Raw genomic sequence first — 18,184 nt, 5'->3', positions numbered from 1 at the left:
TTTTTTGGTTTATCCTGTTGAAACTTGACTTTGAAAATGAAGTCCACGAAGTACATAAACTCTTGATTAATGTCTTAACATGTTAGTTGTCTGCCATGGCTGCATTTACCGTATTTTCCGGACTATAAGGCGCACCGGATTATAAGGCACACTCAATTATGTCGTCCATTTCTGTATTTAATCCATACATAAGGCGCACCGGATTATAAGACACAGTACTGATTTTTGAGAAAATGCAAGGCTTTTAGGTGTGCCTTATAGTCCAGAAAATACGGTACTTCCACTGGTTTAAAAGTAAGTCATAATATGTAATTTACGCAGCAATGACTTTGACTTTTGCAGCTGCACATGTGTAAATTATGTTTATTGGAACTAAATTCTCAGCAGTCTCCCTCTTGTCTGACTCACCTCTCTTTTCATCTTTTGTTGAACAGCTAAGGGAAGCAAGCAACGCAGGAAAGAGAACCGTTTGATGGAAGAAAAGAAAAAGAAAAGGCAAGAAGAAAAGACCAAGAAGGAAATCACTCAGAAAAAGGTGATTCTCACATGCTGAGATGCTTCTACCAATAAGCAAAAGCACATTTTTCTTAAATGGCACAAAAATAAACATGTTTATTTGTGGAGGATTTGGTGAAATATTAAAAGAAAAAACTAAACATGTTTTTCTTTTAGTCTTTTATAATACGTCCTTGAATATAAAGACTGAATGACGTTAACATCCACCAATTATCTTATTGTTTAAAAATACTTCCAGTGCTTATAAACACTTTTTGATTCTCTTATTCTCTCCTCTTGCAGGCTACTGATCAGAAACCCAAAGGTGAGTGTCATGACTGTTATAACACTGCACTTCATACATAAGCAGTAATGTAAAAAAAAAAAGTATTTGCTCATTTACAAAGTTGTTGTTTCAGTTTTTTTGTCACTCTTAAGTGTTTCCCATCATCAAACTAAATTGTATATTAGAAAAGATAATCAGGCTAAATGGAATGAGCAGTTTTAAATTGATTTCATTCATTAAGGGAAACAAACTTCACTTTTGTGTCATCAGTCCACAAAAGTCTTGGAGATCATCAAGGTGGTTTTTGTAAATGTGAGGCAGGGTTTGGTGTTTGTTTTTAATTAGCAGTAACATGAACGTTTGTTTTTTTGCTTTGTTTTTTTTATATCTTGTCCCACAGTGCTTTAAATGTTGTCCTGGACGAGCCGTCCATGTGCTCTTGGATTAATTTTGGAGGGCATGATAACTTAAAATGCAGTTAATGACAATTAAATGATCACTTAATCAGGGTGGCAATTATAATTTCACAAAAAAACAATTGGTTGATTTGAATGCCTGTTCACCTTGAAAAACGGAATGATCATTTAAAAAATGATTTTTGTATTTATTTGTCTGATATCCAAACTTTGGACCTGGGACATTTAAGAGTGACAAAATGAAGCAGAAGAAATCTTTAAGGATGGAATTACATTTTCCCATCACACTGTCATTCTGTTCCTGTGCATTTTAACTGCTTATATACATACATAAGCTCTGATTACTGCAGACTTATCTGTGCAGCCATACCCACACTTTATTAATGGATTTTGCATTCTTGCACACAGATGGACACACACATTATGCACATGCGTGCACAATTGTGCAACTTGACTCCGTCCTTCTCTGACACAGCCATGCGTACACACTTTAGAGCGAAAACAGGGCAGGGTAATGCAGAGTGACGCTCAGAGCACCCACAGCATCAGGCACCCAGACAGCTCACCCTGTGTGATGCGGGTAAAGAGATGAGGGGGGGGGGGGGGAATGGGACGAGCTGAATATGAAAAAGGAAAGGCAGTTGAGCTGTATTGCAAAAGAGTGAGGCTGAAAGAACTCTGTCCTCAGATGGCCTTTGTGATTTCTGCTAAAATAGATCTGCTGCCTGCTTTTCACTGAGATTCACATGCTTTAAATAAATAAGTAAAACAAAAAACACCTCTACAAGGCATTGTTAGTAAGTTTACACCTTTGTTCTGTTGCACTGTGTGTAAGCTTGGATGATTAATAAAGTTTCAGCTTTACGCTGAGCAACATTCTGCTGCTCCTGTACAGGAACAAGAGTTAACATTCCACCTCCAGGGTTAGAATTTAATACAAAAGGTATATGATGTAAACAGTGGTATCAATACACATTACAGAGTCGGTAGGTTACTGTGCAGAATTTATTTTTTATTACTGGGTACACAGAGCAGAGAGTTTTCTCTAGCTTATTTTACTTTGACATTTGTTGGCTCCCTTTCCAACAACAGTGTCACCTTTACTTGTGTGCTTTGGTTTTATTGCTTCGCTCAACAAGTTCAAGCTGGTATGAGTGCTTCCCTTTGTTTACCCAGAGTGCGTTTGTCATCTCGACTCTGGGAAATGTTATGATTAGAGTCTTATTGGCTTCCTGTTGTGATGCTCATTGATTGTCAGCATACATCAGCCCACACTTCGTGGTTTTCAAATTAGTTGTGAGCTTAACTAATTTCACTAAATATTAGAATTTCACTTGTTTGTCTGTAATCTACAGCGCGGTAATTTTTTGTCATACTTCAGTGTTTCAGATCATAAAACAACTTTTAATAGACAAAGATAATCTGGGTAAATATAGGGTTTATATTTCAAATGTTGATTTTATTTGCTAAGGAAAAAACTATCCAAGCCAACTTGGCCTTGTGCAAGATGCCGCCAAATGTGGTTCTGACACACCTGTTGCAATAGCTGTTAACAAGCGATGGTGATAATTGGCAATGAGTCTCATGTGTTGCTGTAGAAGAATTTCCACCCTGTTTTCTCTCCAGAATTGTTTTTCTCAGTCATATTGGATGACTTTTGAGCAGGAGCAGCCTTGACTAGCTCAATTAAAAATATCCCCTTATTTGTTTTTCTAAAGCTTGTAGTCATAATTTCAGCTAGAGAGCAGAATGAATGGATAAATCAAAAACAGCAACTCACCAAAAGTCCAGAAGGAGATGAAATTGTATGTATGTTTGTATGTTTCTTTTTGTAACAATGTGCTTTTAGCCTAGTCTATTTTTAGATGGTTTAATCAGTAACACTGATCTTAACTGAGGCAAACCAACAGTGCTGTAGGTGGCACTCTGGGTTGTTTGACCTCCTGGTTGTCGGTGCCCTCCTACAGTCAAGTCAAAAGAAATGTGTAACAGTTCTTGGAATAACCACAAGGGTCCAGATAAAAGTACAAATTTCATCCTCTCAGCACAGTCAGACTGGGCAGCACTCATTCAGTGGAAGCATTTTAGTCAAAGATTGATCTGTTCTTCTAATGAGGAATACACACAAAAATATTTTAGATGGAGAAAGTCATGAAACGCCTCTTTCTTTTGGACCAACAATGATTAAACTACTCTTTTTCTACAAAAATCAGACTGCTTTGTTTTAGAGTCAGAGATGAAGTTTTAAAATCACAGCTTGTTAGAGTGGTTCACAAAGTGAGAGACAACAGTGAGACCGTTGAAAAGAATAATTAAAAAGAGAAAAATTGTAATGAGCTGTTTTTGGACAGATGAAAGTAAAAACACAGAGAAACGAAAGCAGTGAGGCGGCTCTTTGTATTTGACGAGTGCAACGAAATGATCCTAAATGCTCAGCGTTGGTATAAATATGGAAGAGGGCTAAAAATGTGAGCAGTTGTTATACAATGTTTAATGAAAGATGAAGATGGATTGGGAATGCGATTCTGAATGTGTATACAAAGTGGATGCACATGTAGATGGAAATAAAAAGAACATTGCGGAGAGAAGTCCGGTTTAAAAACTAATCACTCAGAGAGCCATCAGGACTCCTGGGAGTTGGCCTGCAACCTCCAATCTCCGATATCTTTTAAATGGAAGGTGGCGTCAGCTGGACAGAGATTGCTTTTTATGCATGGCACTAGATAATAGAGGTGTGTGAGTATATATATGCAGGAAGGGAGCAAATCAGTATGCAGCAGTGATTTGTGTATTTTCATCCATATCAGTGCATTCTACCATCCTTATAGTCTTTTAGGAATTCATAGTCGCAGCCACGTAGCATCCCCTCCTCCCCTTTTTCCTCTCTGCAGGCCCTCCTTGGACCCAGGCATTCAATTTGTTTGCGGTAATCGATCTCGGCTTCATATGTATGAAAATGAGATAAAGCTTCGGTACGCTGGAATTAACTTCTCTGCCCCCTATTAGGCACGGAGCTTCACCGAATGCAGGGTTTCTGGAGGCAGCATCCCCAGTGCCCTAGCCCACTTCCCCCCACCCCCCATCTCTGCTGCACCCACACATATAGACTGGACCTCTGATACAGACCCTCCTCCCATTTTCCTTTCAAGTCTCCTCCAAGGGATGGAGATTATTCACTGACGGCATACAGCAGCTTCTTCACAATCTCTGCTGCCACGGCAGTCACGGCTGCTTAGTTTTTTTTTAACTACACGTGCACATTAGTTCTGACAAAATAAGGCTGCGTTCACACAGCAGGCAAATGCAACCCATATCCACTTTTTTTTTCCATATGAGACTCATAGCTGACTTTTTTATTGCAGTCTGAGTGGCACAATACCGATCTTTTCTCCCTCTGATTTATGTGGTACTAAATAGAATACATACATACATATCCAATTGTTTTCAAAGTGTTTGCCCTCTGAACTGTCATATCACATTTTGTCCAATCTTTATGTCACCGACATGAGACATGCATGGTAATTCTGCAGTAGAAGAAGCCAGATGCAGTAAATCCAGACACTTGACTTCCTGTGTTATGATCTTGTGACAATACTGCCTGTCCCATTGCTTCAATAGCTTTAACATTGATTCATAGATGACTGTATCCATTTGTACTTCATTATTAGTTTGCTGCTGTGTGACGTGTACTGTCTTCTTCTGTGCATGCGTATCGCTTTGGAGTCGGTTTAAGTCCTGATAGGTTGCATTTAATGAGTGGTATGAACACTCAAAAAAAAAAAATCATATTACAGCAAAGATTCCTGTAAAAGAAATTTCAGATTTCTTTCCTGTAAAAGAAATCTGAAACCCTTAGAGACATGAAAAATTGCAATGTATTGTGTTGACTCTTGTCAAAAACAGTCTTCAATTAATGTTTATTTGTGGATTTGTGTGATAGACAAACACAGACATAAGTGTGTGGAAAAAAGACTTTTTGAAACCTTAAGTATGGTCTGCATTTCTATTCAGCTCCCTTTACTATGATACCCCTAAATAAGGTTGTTTTCACAATTGATAATTTGGTAACTTATTTCTGTTGGGGACCAAAGTTGCAACATTGCCAGATCTTTGTGTTCACTTTCACACTGCATTGTGTCAAACTAACCAACGCGTATGCACAAAGTCCTGTGTGCTCTAACTTCACATCACCACGCCTGATTCATGGGAATAGCGGCATCATTGTGTGGAGATGCTTTCTTTTAACAGGGACATGAAAGCTACTGAGAGTTGTTGGGGAAATGGAAGAAGTTAAATACAGAGCAATCCAGTAGGCTGTTAGAGGTTGAAAAGACTTAAAATTGGAAATTGTAACCAGAACTAAAAATTTTATTTACATCCAAGAATATTAATGTGGTTTGTTGGCCCAGTGAAAGTCCAGACCTAAATCCAACTGAGAATATGTCATGATTTAACAACAACTGTTTACAACATCCCAACAAAATGCATTGAATTTTGTGGTTCCGGCATCACATAATGTTAAATCTGACTAGATATGTTTGCAGATTATGCAGCAGAGATGATACTGTATTTGCTGTGGTGTCATATCTTTTTGTATTTACTTGAAAGCATGCACGTATTATTGAGGTTATGAGAAAGTGCTGTTCAGGCAGGAAGCTCGATCAGTTCTATTTGGGTTACAGGAGTCTACGTACAGATTCAGAAAGCCACAGTAATATCTGTGTGGCGGCTCCATTCTGCATCATCATAATCAGGAAATCTTCTGTGTATTGCTGCAGCACGTGTGTTTTCATTTCAAAAAGGCTGGCGAGCCAGTGTCATCCTTCTTCTCTGGTCCTGATGTCTGCGTCGTTTCACCCACCCTCTGCTCAGCCATTGCCACCAAACCTGAGGAGAAACATATTTGCACGGTGTCGCCATGGTGATAACAGCATTATATTTTTCAAAGTGGCGAGAGACGCTCTTAAAAACCCAAGTGCATCCCCTCGTTTTGTATTGGATTAATTTGCAATTTCACATGCTATTAATTGCGTCAACACTTTTAAAACGGAATTTCATGAATCGCAATCTAATTAGGGGCTAATTTACTTTAGCTTTCTGCCTTGCTCCTTTCTTTCCCCCCCTCCCCCCAACCCTCTTGAGTTAAACACATTTATAAACACACAACGAATTAATAGTGTATAGCCTGTGAATTACGTCCAGTAGATTTATGACTGCGCAGCGTAATTGTTTCTCTGCCATCTTCTGTTTGCTCTCTCAATACGAGCAAGAGGAGGATGAGGGATGGACCAAACAAGAGGAGGGCTCAAATTTAAACAATGCTTTCCTCTCTGTTTATTCATGTGTATGATCAGTCACACACCACAGATATATGAGCCTATTCAGTGCTTCTCGCCCCTCCCCCTCCACATCCCCCCAACATACCCCTCAACTCAACATTAAGCTGCTTCATGTCAAATGGAAGGCAGATTAATGGCGTGCAGCACAGTGAGATGAGTGACAGTTCAGGCTGTGTTTTGGGGGCATTTGTTTGAATGGCAGTGTTTATTGAAAGGTTGAAAGAGTGTCTGCATGTCACCATGCGGGGACTCTTCTGTTCTTCCCGTAGGTACACAACCACAAAGAATATGGTTTTTTTCCCCCCATTTTTTATTTTATTTTTTACCTCCATTTCTTAATGCTGCCTCACGTTTTTCTTATTATAAGACTTTTTAGATTCTTTTGGAGTTTTACCAATGCAACCAACACTTTTTTTTACCTCACCAACCCGGGGCTCTTAACTGTGGAAGACCGCACTCCTGCGTTATGTGAGCTTTTAAAAAAAATTCAAGTCGTAGAGTTTAGCTCTTGGATTCAGAAGGCATGTTGCTCGAGGCATTCATTGCCCTCAGGCGCTGACCTCAAGCTTTCTACCCTCACTTACCATCAGGGGTTTCTTGAGGCAACTTTTTCATGTTTCCTACAGGACAGAAGAAACTCAAAGGAGAATTATAAGACAAAACAAAACAAAAAACTTGCAGCAGACAAAGGTTGGACGAGCTAATTAATAGGCAAAGTATGGGAATGGGTCGCCCAGGGTCACAGGAGGCACATGGAGGTGCATTAGGCAACTGTCAGTCTCTATAGCAACCACTCATTATAGATTGGGCAAGCAGTGGGAAATTTTGGCTGCGTTTTGTGTGGAAGTGAAAGGGGCGAGTTTCTGTTGTTCTCTGCTGATGCTGACAGATGGGACGTTTCATCAGTGCGCTCATTTGATCAATTCAGCACATAAACACTAATACACTTAAAATCTCAGACTCAAGGAAGGAAACAGGTTTGCTAGTTTTCTGTTTATTTGCAGCACTGGGTTGTTTATAACTACGATAATTCAATTCAAATAATAGCCTTTGTTTCTTTCTGAGGAATGAGTTTAATGTTAGCTCATTTTTTTTCTCTTTCTCAGGATTCCTCCTTAATATGGAAAAGACAGGATTTTGATTTTTATGGTATTTTCCAGGTCTGGATAACTATGTAATGATAGAAAAAGTGTTTCCAGACTTTAATTACATTCAGATGTTTTTTTTTTATTATTATTTTCTCATTTGTCCATTTTACTTTTTGATAATCAAACATTGTTACTACTATCCATCAATTCACCCATCTATTCATTCATTTGTTCGCTGTCAGGTTTTTTTATGTTTAGGATTTACATATACAAAAAAACCCAGTTTGGCACAACATGAAATTTTGACATTTTAAGTCAATATTTCAAAGTATTACTCTGCTGTAGTGATATTAAATATATATTAAAGTAGTAGCACTGTTAGTGTTCAAATAAACAAATAATCCAGATCTGCTTTGTTTAAAAAAAGGAAGAACCAAAATAAGTTTGAAGTCTATTCTGTTTTTGTTGTGGGTTGAATTCATAAATCTGGCAAGCCTTTTCTTTCTCGGTTTTTCACTATTTTGATCCTTTGTATTTTTTAAAATGGGTATTTCGTAAACCCCTTTTCTTTTAACCTGTTCTTTGAATGCAAACATTTTCTCACATGGCAGTAGAGATTTTTTTTTTTATGTGTTTTTGTGAAACATCACCAAATGTATTTTTGTCACTTTCATAACTTTTCAGCTATTTTTAGACTAAGAATTGCACCATTGTGCAGAGCTTTCAAGCCTACGTGCGATGTCCATCCCTCCCCCCTCCACAAACATGACTGCATAATAATGTGGCTCTGCAGACAATAGTCAGCGGAGATGTGGGAACCTGCACCACCAGCCACTAAGCCCAGGGAGCCAGCTGGTTCTTTTTGTAACAATCTCTTTGCCAATTGTGCCTTGTTCTTGGATTTCCAATTAAACGTCTGATTCTCTCATGTATTTCCATTTTACTCATTGTTTCTCATTTGTGTTTTTCTTCCTGAGACAGTGCTATATCTTACTTTCTCCTACAGAGTGTAATTAACCAGTTAGTATCAAGAAAGGCTGTAATTAAAACTTGTGCGCAAGGTTGCTGAGAAAGTCTCAGCAGGAGAGTTTAATGGAATTTCGTCACTTGATCCCTGCGCTTATTTAATTAGCTGTCTTCAGGGCCGCAGCTCCCCCCCCCTCACCCCCCTACATGCTACACTACAGTGCAAAAGTTTAGATGGCCATTGTTGGCAAAGTCTTGTAACTATTATTATGTAAAAGTCTGTCATTATAGATAGTTTATGTATCTCATGATAGATTTAACATCATGAGTCTCATTGTGTGTAGAGATGCACTAATCAGAATTTTGTGGCTGATTTCCATCAGTTATTTATATCAGCTATAAACAAGGGGTTTATTTATTTATTTTTTTTGAAGACAGAAAAATGTTGCTGTGATACATTTACCCTTTCTATAATCTGCTGAAAGTTTTACTTTCTCAACCTGAATAAACCACAAACATGGTCCTGCATGCCATAGAAATACAATTTAAACCAATTTTCTTTTTGCATGTCTGATCTTCTCCTGACTTTATTTTAAAGATTTCACTGACACTGAATGGTTGCTCCACTCAATATCAGTTCCCGCACAAAGTTAGTGTAACCTGGTAGGATTTGTTGTGGTGCGATGTCCAATATGAAAAGTGATAGATTTTTAGTTTCCGTCTGTCTGACCACTGGTCAGTACCCATAAGCCTACAAAATGATCAGCTCTATTCAAGAGGGGTTTTTTTTTCTTTCAGCTGATGTTCAGTTGTGATCTACTGAAAACCTAATTGGGTTTATAACCTGATCTTAATATAATACTTTCTCCTCCCAACGTGTTGATGCACCGCCGATTGATATTGGGTTTCCGTGGGTTGATATTGAGTTTCATCAGTGTTGTACTGACTTAAATGCTAAACAAAGATTGAAATAGGCCTTATAATCTTTGGTTTAAGTGTCATTGACCTGGGCATGTTGACATACGTTGTGAATTAAACATTGCTTGTATATTATTTAAGTGCATGCATTTATGAATTTAGACGAGCAGTAGATTCATGGAATTGCTTGTGCATTTCTTCACTCACTCCTTTCTAAATGTTTCATCTTTCGCCAACATGCTACCCAAAACTACTTGAGGGCTATTTTCTCCATTTTACAGGAAAGACCCTTTGGTCTTGAACATTGTGTTCTTCCAAACCAGAGTAATTTTTAAAGTGTAACAGGTTGATGATTTTCATAAAATGTACCATTCCAGCATTTAGTAGAGCCACCTTGCTTCAGAAGGAATCCGGATTGAGGTAAAATTAGGCTGTTCTTGGGAAAACATCCAGCTGAGTTTGGAGGAGACATGAAAGAAACTGAAAAAATAATTACAGACAGACTGGGGGAGAGAATTGAAGAGGAACCAAGGATCAAAATATAAAAAATAACAGAAATGGTACAAGAAGGTGGGCAGAGAAGAGCAGCTGGATCCAAAAGAAAAACAAGCGAAATGGTGAGATGCTGATGGAATAACGAGGAGTAAACTGGAGTGACAACAGTGTAGGTCAAACAGGAGTAGGGTGGTGAGCGTTCATCGTGCCGTTGCCTGATTGGCCAAGACAACGTCAGGCGGGCTGAGCTGACTTTAATCAGAAATGTGCGTCACCATCTGCAGCTCTAAGCCAACAGGCGGTCACACTGTTGGAGCGAAGCAAACTCTCCCTCTGCCTCGGGTTGACACTGATCTCACTGGCTTGAAAAACTTAAAGACCCCTGTGAGCGCTTTGCGTGTCTGCCTGGATTTTTCAGTTTATTTCAGGCACGTGAATTTGATCTCTCGAGGAGACATGTATGTAATGTAACTATGAATTTATGCTGCCTATTATTGCTGCTTGTCTGCTGCAGAGGGTGGTCGGCCTGACAGCGCCTCCACTTTCTGCCGTGCTTTTAGACAAGCTCTTGGCAGGCTCTGCAGAATACCTCTGCACTCAATTCATTTTAGCCTCCAGTGTGCTGGTGTTGACCTGTGTGTTCATGTCACTGTGTGCTTCATTACCGGCACTGCAGTGTAGGCCTCTAAAGGTAATGATGCAGACTCTCAACTAAAGGTGGGAGACATGGACTTAGTGTTTTGTGGTTCTTTTATAATAAAGATTATGGTAAAGCTTAAAATAACAGAAAAAATTGTATTGATTCTAAAAATAATCACTTATAACATCCCTACACTTAGCCTTAAACTCTTTTGGATATTTAGGTTTGAACTCTCAGGCAATGCCCAGGCCAGACCTTTTCTTTTTATCACTTTGCTTGGTTGGTTGGTAGCTGTACAGCTCCGTCTGTCACTTTTCTGTCCAGTGTCGTATTAGTTGGCTGGTTGGTCACAGTAATAACAGGGTCAAACTCGAGCCCAATCAATAGCAGGACGCGTCTTGGCTTGTGTGTGTGATGAAGGGCAGTGCAACAAAGGACTTTGAAAGAAGAAGAGGGGAGGTTTCTGCTAGTTACAGATGTTGGCAGAATAAGCTGACCTTTTCAAAGGGTGTCAACCCCTGTTACACATGTTCAACTGCAGGCTGAATGAAGCTCATCTAAAGATCCAGACGAACCCGACAGATTAAGTGAAACAAATCCAATTATAAATTGTGCCTGGCAAAATCATTCATAATGAACGTTTCCAGATTTGGTCCCTTTACAAACACTCATGTCCCTCAATTTAATTTTTAAAAAATGCAAATAAGTGCACAATTGTGAAGTGGAAGTGAAATCATAAATGGTTTTAAACATTGAAAAGTCCTGCTTCAGTTTGCCATGTCATGTCGGGGAAGATGATTTAATCAGTTGAGACCTCACCCTGAGCACACCGTCGCCATGGTGAAACATGTTGGCTGGAAGATCATCTGTTAGACTGCAAAGACTAAACACACAGCCAGAGGTATATTGGAGCGGTTTAAATCGAAACATAAACATGCGAGTTAAAGCTCAGACCTAAATGAATCTGTTGCAGTTGTTGTTTTACAGAGACTTTGTATCCAGCCTGATTGTAGATTGAAATTTTTGCTCCTTTATTAAATAGTTTGATGTATTCACTCTGGGAACGCAATACAAATTCACTCCATACTTTCATATCACAAGGACGCACTTGGGTTTGAAATTTCTTTTGTTGTAAAGTATGAATACATAGAAAAGCTAAATGCAAAACTCTACACAAGATTGTTAACTTCTACTCTGTTGACATCAGTTTGCTGCCTCTGTTACCTGAAATGAATGCTATTGTATCTGTCCAGTGCCAGAGCCTGTCCCCACTAAGCCCAGTCCTGGTTCATCTCACCACCTCCAACCCTCCAGCCCCACGCTGCCCCTCTCCTCCTTCTCAACCTCTTCTTCTGGCAATGGAAAGGGCCCCCCATGTGGTAGCCAGGTGCTGACTCAGACCCCCCCCCTGCAGCAGTGCCACTTGTCCTCTGCCAGTGGCCGCTATCCGCCCAGAGAGGTGCCCCCACGCTTCCGTCAGCAGGAGCACAAGCAGCTACTGAAGAGAGGCCAGCCGCTGCCCGTAGGAGCCTTCGGCGCGCTCACCCTCCCTCCTTCCTCTCCCTCCTCTTCGCCCTCAGCGTCTTTGTCGTCATCCGCTACGACCCAAAACTCTGCCACGTCCGCTACAAGCAAACACAAGCCAGGTTTGTGTCAGTGTAGTCGGTTTATGTTTCCGCTTGTTTTATTTCTTTTGTTCGGTGGTTAATGTGCGTGGGCTTTTTTTTTTTTCCAGAACTGCTTTCAGTTTGATTCGTCACTCTTTTGAATGTTGGGCGTTCATTTTCTAATTCACCTATTTGTGTATATTTGTTTTAACTGTTAAGCATTTTTTCATTACTTGTTCATTTTTTTGGATTCCGTATTCAGTTTTTCTAATTTAGGCTTGGGGGGGGGGGGAAGGTCAACTATTACAGGATAATGACTCCAAACATGCAGTCAGAGCGGCAATGGAATGTTTTCAATCCAAAAATATTCATGTCAGAATGGTCTAGTCAAAGGCTCAAATTTAATTAATCTGATGCAGGGCTTCGCAGCCTCGCCGTCCAATAGGATCTAACTTGAGCTGATTTTCTCAATGTCAAGACTTGCAAAGTTGGTGGAAACATATTTCTCAATGCTTGCAGTTGCAACAAAAAGGGGTTCTGCAGAATTTGTTTTTATTTTGATCTTGCGTTGATCTTACGTATATTTAAAAAATGTGAAGATTTTTATTTGTAAAGAATTTTGAATACCATCCTGTCGTTTCCACTCCACAATTATACACTGCTTTGTGTTAGTCTGTCTCATAAAAATCTAAATAACAAACAATCAGAGAAAAACGTCAAGGAATGAGCACTTTGTGTTAGAAGCGCCTCTGCCGATATGTTAAAATTGTTTCTGTCAAGTTACACCAAGTCATTTGAAAATGTTAGTCATCTAGTGAAAATGAAGAGGTTTAGTTATGCTGTGACCTCCTTAGCCAGTGCTAGACTTTTAATGAGTTCCCTGTTGGCTCATAGGATCAGTTCTGCTGAACTTGCCTCAAGGGGCTCCTTGTGAAGTGTTTGTTTGTATTTGTAAGTAATGTCTTAGTGGTGAGTTACATCAGTGTTAGAGCCCGGCTTCTCTTCTCTTGCACATTAGCACTGCCGTTAACCTTTTTCAGACCAAACATCATTATTTAAAACAACAGTTTTGTTGTCATGAATTTACGAAGAGTTTTCAGTCTCCGTCATTAGCTCACGGTTCCTTTCATCTTCCAACATTAGCCTACTGTCCCGTTGAAGACTTGAATGGGATGATGCACGGCGCTGTGTTTTTACGGTTATTTCTTTAAGTGGGACCTAGTGTGAGCCCATGCTTGCTTCTTAGTTTAGCTTCCCTTTGCTTGCTTGTTTGTTTTTTTTTCTTTTCTTTTTATTTGATCAGCAGAGCTCTGCCACTCTGTGCTGCCTTTGATTACCGGCTGAACATTTGCTGTGAGCACACCGAGCGCGCTCCCTGTAAACAGATCTGCAGCAGCTGCCGCGCACAGTCACCGACTCATGAAAGCAGTGCAGAGCTCTACGTTGCTGCTGTTCTTGTGATGAAGCCAGTTCACCAGCCACTGCCTCAAATGGAAGCCTAAATGCTATTTAATCGGTTGCTGAAGGCTTGTATATTTAAAAATAGTTTTTCGGGAGTGTGTTGGTTATGTATCTGTTGGATCATTTGCTGAAAATGAATTCCGTGGATGTTGATGTATAAAGTATTTCCCGATTGTACTCTGCGACTGAATGGTGTCCTCAGCCGGAACCCAAGATTTTGGTTTGGCTCCAGGCTTTATTCTCAGCAGAGAAGTAAACTGTTTAAGCCTTGCAAGTCAAACAAAGATGTCTCTCCTGTGGGATTAATGCTAGTTAAGATGCCTTGGTCCGATGTATTAACCTATAATGCTTTAGTGCAGCAGTTGTTGTCCTGCTTGGCCTTCACCTTGCTCTCATTTTTCCCAGGGGTCTGCTAGAAAAACAGCCTGTGGCAGAGTTTCCCCCTCCTTCAGACTCGTGGTTTTGTCCTAAGGGCTTCCGAGGCACAGCCCGTTGTTTCTTGTCAGCTAATAGCCCGCAGCCAGCAGCCTTGTTGTTGCACCAACTGTTTGGCTGTAAATTACAGAGAAGACACAGTAGTTAAATTCTCTGTTTTCATACTGTTTTATTTACTCAGGCTTTTGTTTTTTGTTTTTTTCTGATTGCTACCAAGCATTCTTCAGGGTCTAAAAAACATGAAGCCTAATTTGTAAGAATCTAAATCTAAGGCCTTCAAAAAGTCACAAATATGCAGATTTTCTGAATATGTCAGACAGGGTGTGAGAAACAGAGTTTGTGTATTTCCTTAATTTCATTATTCTAGCAACGGAGAGTTTTATGAAGATGAGAGAAAACTTTTTAGTCTAAACATTCACCCTGCTCTTGCAACTTAAGCTGTCTGTTTTTTATTTGAACTCTTCTTGACTATTTAATGTCACATCTTGTAGACATTGGTTATTATTTAAGTGAGTTATTAAACTAACATATTAAGTTATGAGTTGTAATTCACATGGGTGTTGAATTTAAAAGTTCTTAAATTTAATTTCCCAAACCTTTTAGAAACCCTGTGGTTTGAAGTTTCAGAATTATGCTTTAATTTACGACATTCTCAAAGTAAGATTTCACAATTAACACAATCCTTTAATATAACACAATAAAAAGCGTACATGTCCACTGCAACATTGATAATATAAAACACAAGTGAGACAAGTATCCACAAGTTTGTCAGACTAACTGCTTGTCTTTCTCTTACGTCACATTGAACAGTCTGTTGGCAATCAGAACAACTTCCTAGAAAGTTTTTGAGGTTTTGAACCTTTTTAACTGTTTTAAAACTTTGATTCCTATTTGGGACCCGAGGGTTTTTATCATGCAACCAATCATTGTTTAACTTCTGTGCATCTTTCCATCCCTCGAAGGATAAACATGTGATAAGTTAGGTGAGAAGCAGGGCGCACTCTGGTCATCAGTCCATCACAAGGAAACAACCGTGCGGACTCACATACGCACACACACTCGCACATAGATACCATTGACGCAGAAAAGGACATTTAAATAGATGAAATAATCTAAAGCATTCGTTTCTTAAATGTCTTCTAGATGTTTTTCTATTTTTTACTTTATCTGTTCAAAATTCAGATGAGCACATAAAAATTTCAAAGCTTCCAGCTGGTTGTCGAACAGCCTGAAAAAAAAACAACAAATAACTATTTGGGCACCTGCTTTAAATTCAAGGCCATTTAAGACCCTCACATGACCTCTACCCCTCAGAATGCATTCAATTGTCTTGTCAGACAGATAGCCCTCCCCCCTCGTCCCTTTACGTCTCTCTGTCACACCCGCTCCTGCCGTGTCTCCAGCTGACCTGGGAGCATTAAGTGGTCGGATGTGGCTAGCAGCCGTCCAGACGGGCTTCCCACCGGCAGGTGCTGAAATGGGCGTCTGTTAGGAGTGTGGGAAGTGCAGCGGGAACAGCTGGTTGCCCGTCATCCAGACAGAGCGCTCAGCCAGAGGGTCACTTTGTTTAAACACTCAGCCCTTTCATTTGCACTTCCACACCCCCCTCAACCTGTTGACTTAAAACTAAGTGTCTGGGATTTTTTTTCTTTCTTTTTTGAATTTCTCAGTTAAATCTTTGTGCGCTTGCTTTTAATTAAACTATGACTAACTGAACAGTTCAGACAGTTCCAACTTATGTCACATCAGCCTGACGTTGGGGGCGAGCATTTATCGTACCATTTGTCATTTATTGTGAAACTTTTCTTATGATACAAATTTTGATTTATTATGGTTCTCCCGTGTTTTTCCAACAACAGCATCAATAAATATCAATAACATTTTAAATAAATATATATACGAAGCTTATTTCAAATAGAAATGTTTTTCAAGCCCATAATTTATGTGGCGCTATGAATGCTGTGCCATACATTTACCTAAGAAAGAAGTAAAAGTCTTATTATTTTTCTCATTATCACAATAGTACTACAAAACATTGCGATAAAACTCTTAAGTCCACATCGCCCGCTACTCTGATGCCGTCCGCTTGTATCAGCAGCTCTTGGTTGTTTGCCTGTTTTTAAAAGTGATCAAATATTCAGATGACTGCTTGGTCCTAATGAAGCCAGGGAGCTATGGATTGGCCCTTGTGCTCATGCTGTGACACACTCGTACCCGCAAAAGTGCGAGAACCCCCCGGTGGCTTCATTAACGCCAACTCAGTCAGGGAAACCAGAGAAGTCACCGCGATTCCCCTCTTGTAAGTTCCCTCGTCTCTCAACAGAGGTAAACAGACATGAATGATGAGCTTTTTTTTTTCTCGCTCTCTCTCGAGACCATTCCCTCACTGTCCCCTTTTCCTCCCTGTTTCCGGAAAAACAAGTACACGCCGTCCTTGAGTGAGAAGCCAAGAGGGTCTATTAGGGGGACAAAAGACTACTAAATGTCCCCCCCTCTTGCTTCTGGTTCTGGGTTTATGGGATTCCACAGCTGAGCTTGGGCCGGATTTCAGTGTCAAACTAAAGAAATCAGTTTGTTGCTCCTCTTATTCTCTCCCCACTTCCTCCACTCTGAATAAAAGATCCCCTCCCCCCAGGTTCTCCTCTATCTTCCTCCCCGCCCCCCTTGCCCTTACCCGTTCTGTCACCCAGCGTTTCATTTCATTTAAAGGGGAGGGGACGACATTTACTTCTTGGCAGAATGCCCATTTCTGTGATGGCAGCAAGTCTTCATTATATGAAGTTCATCTTTTGTTATTTTTGCCTCAGCTCTGCATGACAGCACACGGCATCGCTGATCTTTGATCATCATTGATTGTTTGTGCATCACTAAAAACACTTCAGATTCATGCACAAGTCAAGCTTCCTCTCATATGTGCACACAAAGGCAGACCTGGTCACTGCGTGAAGCTATAGAGGAACCCTTTGTTTTTCTCTTTTTTTCATCCGTTCATTTAGAGGTCATAATCAGAGACTGCCCTTCTAATTGCAACCTGAATGAGCCTAGAAGCGTATTATTCCACATGACTGCAAACGCTAGATGGGAATAATCGCCTTCAGCTCTTTTTTTTTTTTTTTTTTTTTTCATCCAACTTGCATTTATGCTCTTTTAAATCAGCGATTTGCTAAGAATTAGCCAGACCTTTTTGGAATTTGATGAAGGACTTATGAAAACAGATTTAGCTCAGTCATGCGGCAGATACTCTGATTAACTGTTTACATAAGATACAGAAAGCTAATACCTTCATAGGCTGCTTTGCTTGTGCGCCATGCAGCAGACATACTAACACGCTGTCTGCTCGTGCCCATTTTCTTCATGGATCTGTGCAATGTCTCCGTGCAAAAGCTGGTGCACCTTTCTCCGGGTATTTTTCCATTCTCCCTCTCTCTCTCTCAGACCGACTCCTTTTTTTTTTTTCTCTTTCTACCAGTGTAAGCACCGTCTCCTCATGGTTCTTCTTTGCCTTTTGTTTTGTAAGCTCTTTCTTTGAGATTTATGTTATATCAGATGGGAGGGATTAAAGAACGGCAGCCTGTCACGTAACCTATTTTTGCATCCTTAAGAAAACTGAATGTGCAAATGAGGGAAGAAGAGACGCAGGCTGGGTGTGGGGTTGACTGAACCAAATACAGATTTCCTTTTTGTGGCAGCGCCTGAGCAACTTGGATGCAATCCAGCTCTGATAAAACTGTCTCTTTGCTCGTCTGTAAGCTATAAAAAGCTACCTTAGCTGAAAGCAGAAACATGGCGTGGTATTAAAGACTGCCATGATTCGTGTTTTTTTTAACTAGACGCCTACAAGTCACTGAGATGCTAACGTGTAAAAAATTTAAAGACTAGCTGTTTGGCTTCTGTTTATTGCAACAGGATGGCACGTGCAAATGATTCTCAAATCTTTTTAAGAGGTGGTAGCATCAAATTTTTTTTTATTTAATTGCAATTAGTATGTATTTGTAATAACTTGGTAATAGCTAGTATATTCTCCTTTAAGGAAGCATT

At 39.9% G+C, this 18,184-nt stretch overlaps 1 protein-coding gene across 2 annotated transcripts in view; it reads left to right on the top strand.

Annotated features, from left to right (window-relative positions):
• Window positions 1-18,184, top strand: part of tnrc6c2 (trinucleotide repeat containing adaptor 6C2) — a 51,535-nt gene that overhangs the window by 13,271 nt on the left and 20,080 nt on the right. The window contains exons 2-4 of one of the 2 annotated variants that reach the window (XM_008414836.1): window positions 435-535; window positions 799-820; window positions 11,897-12,289. In XM_008414836.1, the coding sequence (XP_008413058.1) occupies window positions 473-535; window positions 799-820; window positions 11,897-12,289 (478 nt within the window). In that variant the 5' untranslated portion in view covers window positions 435-472. The remainder of the gene's footprint in view (window positions 1-434; window positions 536-798; window positions 821-11,896; window positions 12,290-18,184) is intronic. The other variant, XM_008414846.1, reaches the window with a different exon arrangement.

The sequence above is a fragment of the Poecilia reticulata genome, linkage group LG1 (assembly GCF_000633615.1).
Source record: "Poecilia reticulata strain Guanapo linkage group LG1, Guppy_female_1.0+MT, whole genome shotgun sequence".
NCBI lineage: Eukaryota > Metazoa > Chordata > Actinopteri > Cyprinodontiformes > Poeciliidae > Poecilia > Poecilia reticulata.
Note: the sequence above shows the minus strand (reverse complement) of the source record. Positions and strands in the feature narration are given on the sequence as shown.